The sequence below is a fragment of the Bombus pyrosoma genome, unplaced genomic scaffold (assembly GCF_014825855.1).
Source record: "Bombus pyrosoma isolate SC7728 unplaced genomic scaffold, ASM1482585v1 HiC_scaffold_4710, whole genome shotgun sequence".
In the NCBI taxonomy this organism is placed as follows: domain Eukaryota; kingdom Metazoa; phylum Arthropoda; class Insecta; order Hymenoptera; family Apidae; genus Bombus; species Bombus pyrosoma.
In genome coordinates this window covers 346,658-348,898 of record NW_025219969.1, presented here as the reverse complement: position 1 = coordinate 348,898, position 2,241 = coordinate 346,658, and the positions used below count along the sequence as shown (strand labels likewise).

Below are 2,241 nucleotides of genomic sequence, written 5' to 3'. Positions count from 1 at the left end.
AATAAATACATAAAATATACGAATTACGATTAACTTGCATAATTGGCAAAAGATACAATGTTACATTATTAAAATCAATTCCATGGGAAACGACATTGTGAAATATATATATATATATATATATATGTGTGTACATGTGTGTACTACATTATTATATAAAAATAATAAATAATCTAAAAAACTAAAATAAAAAAAAAATAATAAAATAAAAAAAAAAAAAAGAAAAAGAAACTATTAGAAATACGCAACACTACACTATTGAAACTAGTTAATATGTTAGAAAGTTTAAGAAACTATATATGAAAATTATACTATAAAGTATATATATATATGTGTGTGTTTATGTTATTAACAATCAAAAATTCAGTAAATATAAAATATACAATACGTCAAACTACAGTATTAAGATAAACTAACATTAAAATTGAAAAAATATATGTATACAAAGTCATATCGTGAAACACATAAATACATACATATCTATCTATATATATATATATATAACCTAACAAGTATAAAAGGAATAAAATTATTAAACCAATTAACACTTAGATAAACTTAAGGTATTTCACATAAAAAATTATATTGTAAACATTATTAAATTGAATAATTATTAATCTATAAAAGAAGGAAAAACGATTAAAATACGCAATACTACTTTATTGAAATTAGTTAATATGTTGGTAAATTTAAGGAAATTATATACGAATATTATATTGTAAAAATATATATATATATATATGCGTTCTATATTATTAACAAACAATAATCCAGAAAATATAAAAATATATGATACGCGATACTACAGTATTAAGATAATCTAGCGTTTAAAATCGAAACACCTTTATACAAGTCACATTGTGAAAGACATACCCACATATATATATATATATATAATAAATTTAGAAGAAATAAAATTATTAAAACCAATTTAAAGAATATCACATGAAAATTATATTGTTAAACATCATTGAAAAATTGATAATTTAGAAAAGAATGAAAACAATTAAAATATACAATTTTACATTATTAAAACTAGTTAACATCCTAGTAAATTTAAAGAAACTATATACGGAAGTTATATTATAAGATATATATATATATATATATATGTGTGTGTGTTTTACATTGTTAAACCAAACTAGCAATAATCTAATAAATAAAAATACAACACAAGAAATTACATTATTAAGAGTAACTAACATTTTAATATTAAAAGAATTCTATACGAAGTTACATCATGGGACATATACACATATAGACATATATACACAACCTAACACATGTAAAAGAAATCAAACGCAAGATATCACAAATTAAAACTAATAAACTCAAAGAAATTTTATATTGTAAAATAAATAAATAAATATATATATATACATATTATTATTATCAAGTCAAACAACTAATAATCAAATAAACACAATAAAATATACAAAACTACTCTGCAAATATTATATTACAGAATATTCAACTAAACTGACTAAAGATTTAACCAACAAAATAATATATATATATATATATATATATATATATATAAAAGCATCGAACATAATCAACACAAATGTCACACGATTCTTCGTTCTTGGCCCACGACACTTCACACGTTGACTACGCCTTCTGGGACCACTCACACATTTTGGAACCCGTCTTCCTCTTGCGCTGAAACAACACATGTAGTAAATAAAAGATGAATGACACGGGACAAATTAAAAATAATAAAACAAAATAAAGTACGCACTGGGACAGTCTGCATAAGGAACCTTTGACGAAGACAACTCCGCATTCACCATTTACATCGTAATCACCAAAACCTACACCGGAAAACAATAAATCAAACCAAACACTGGAGGCAACAATCAGATGGAAATATTAACCAAACGAGTAAAATAACGTCAAGACACATCTCACGAAGTCTCTCCATGTACTGGGAGCATACAGCAGAGAAGATCGCTCTGACCACAAGAGCAGTGACACAGGAGAATATCCAGGACTCCGACAGAACTCTCCTCAGGGAAGTGAGCCTTCGCACATTCATCTGTATCGTCTTCACGAACCGCCTACACATTTTTGGAATCTCTCCTCCTCTTGCGCTAAAACAATGCATACAAGATCAGGCAGACAAACGGACGAAACACCATAGGAAAGAGGACGAAGTTAAAATAAATAAAATAATACATACTTGTACAGGTTGGACAAATGCAGGTACTTCCATGTCCATAACCAACATAACCTGCACCC

General features: G+C 26.1%; 3 protein-coding genes across 6 annotated transcripts in view; 1 reads left to right on the top strand and 2 right to left on the bottom strand.

The window, feature by feature from the left end:
* Positions 1 to 2,241, bottom strand: part of LOC122577433 — a gene marked incomplete at its 5' end in the record, with an annotated part of 702,209 nt that overhangs the window by 500,231 nt on the left and 199,737 nt on the right.
* Positions 1 to 2,241, top strand: part of LOC122577435 — a 43,811-nt gene that overhangs the window by 37,821 nt on the left and 3,749 nt on the right. The gene's annotated exons all lie outside the window — the stretch shown is intronic.
* LOC122577440 overlaps positions 1,103 to 2,241 on the bottom strand; it is a 3,005-nt gene continuing 1,866 nt past the window's right edge. The window contains exons 2-5 of the mRNA XM_043748752.1: positions 1,912 to 2,093; positions 1,742 to 1,814; positions 1,523 to 1,662; positions 1,103 to 1,358 (exon numbers count right to left, since the gene is read on the bottom strand). Coding sequence (XP_043604687.1) covers positions 1,234 to 1,358; positions 1,523 to 1,662; positions 1,742 to 1,814; positions 1,912 to 2,068 — 495 coding nt within the window. The 5' untranslated portion in view covers positions 2,069 to 2,093 and the 3' untranslated portion in view covers positions 1,103 to 1,233. The remainder of the gene's footprint in view (positions 1,359 to 1,522; positions 1,663 to 1,741; positions 1,815 to 1,911; positions 2,094 to 2,241) is intronic.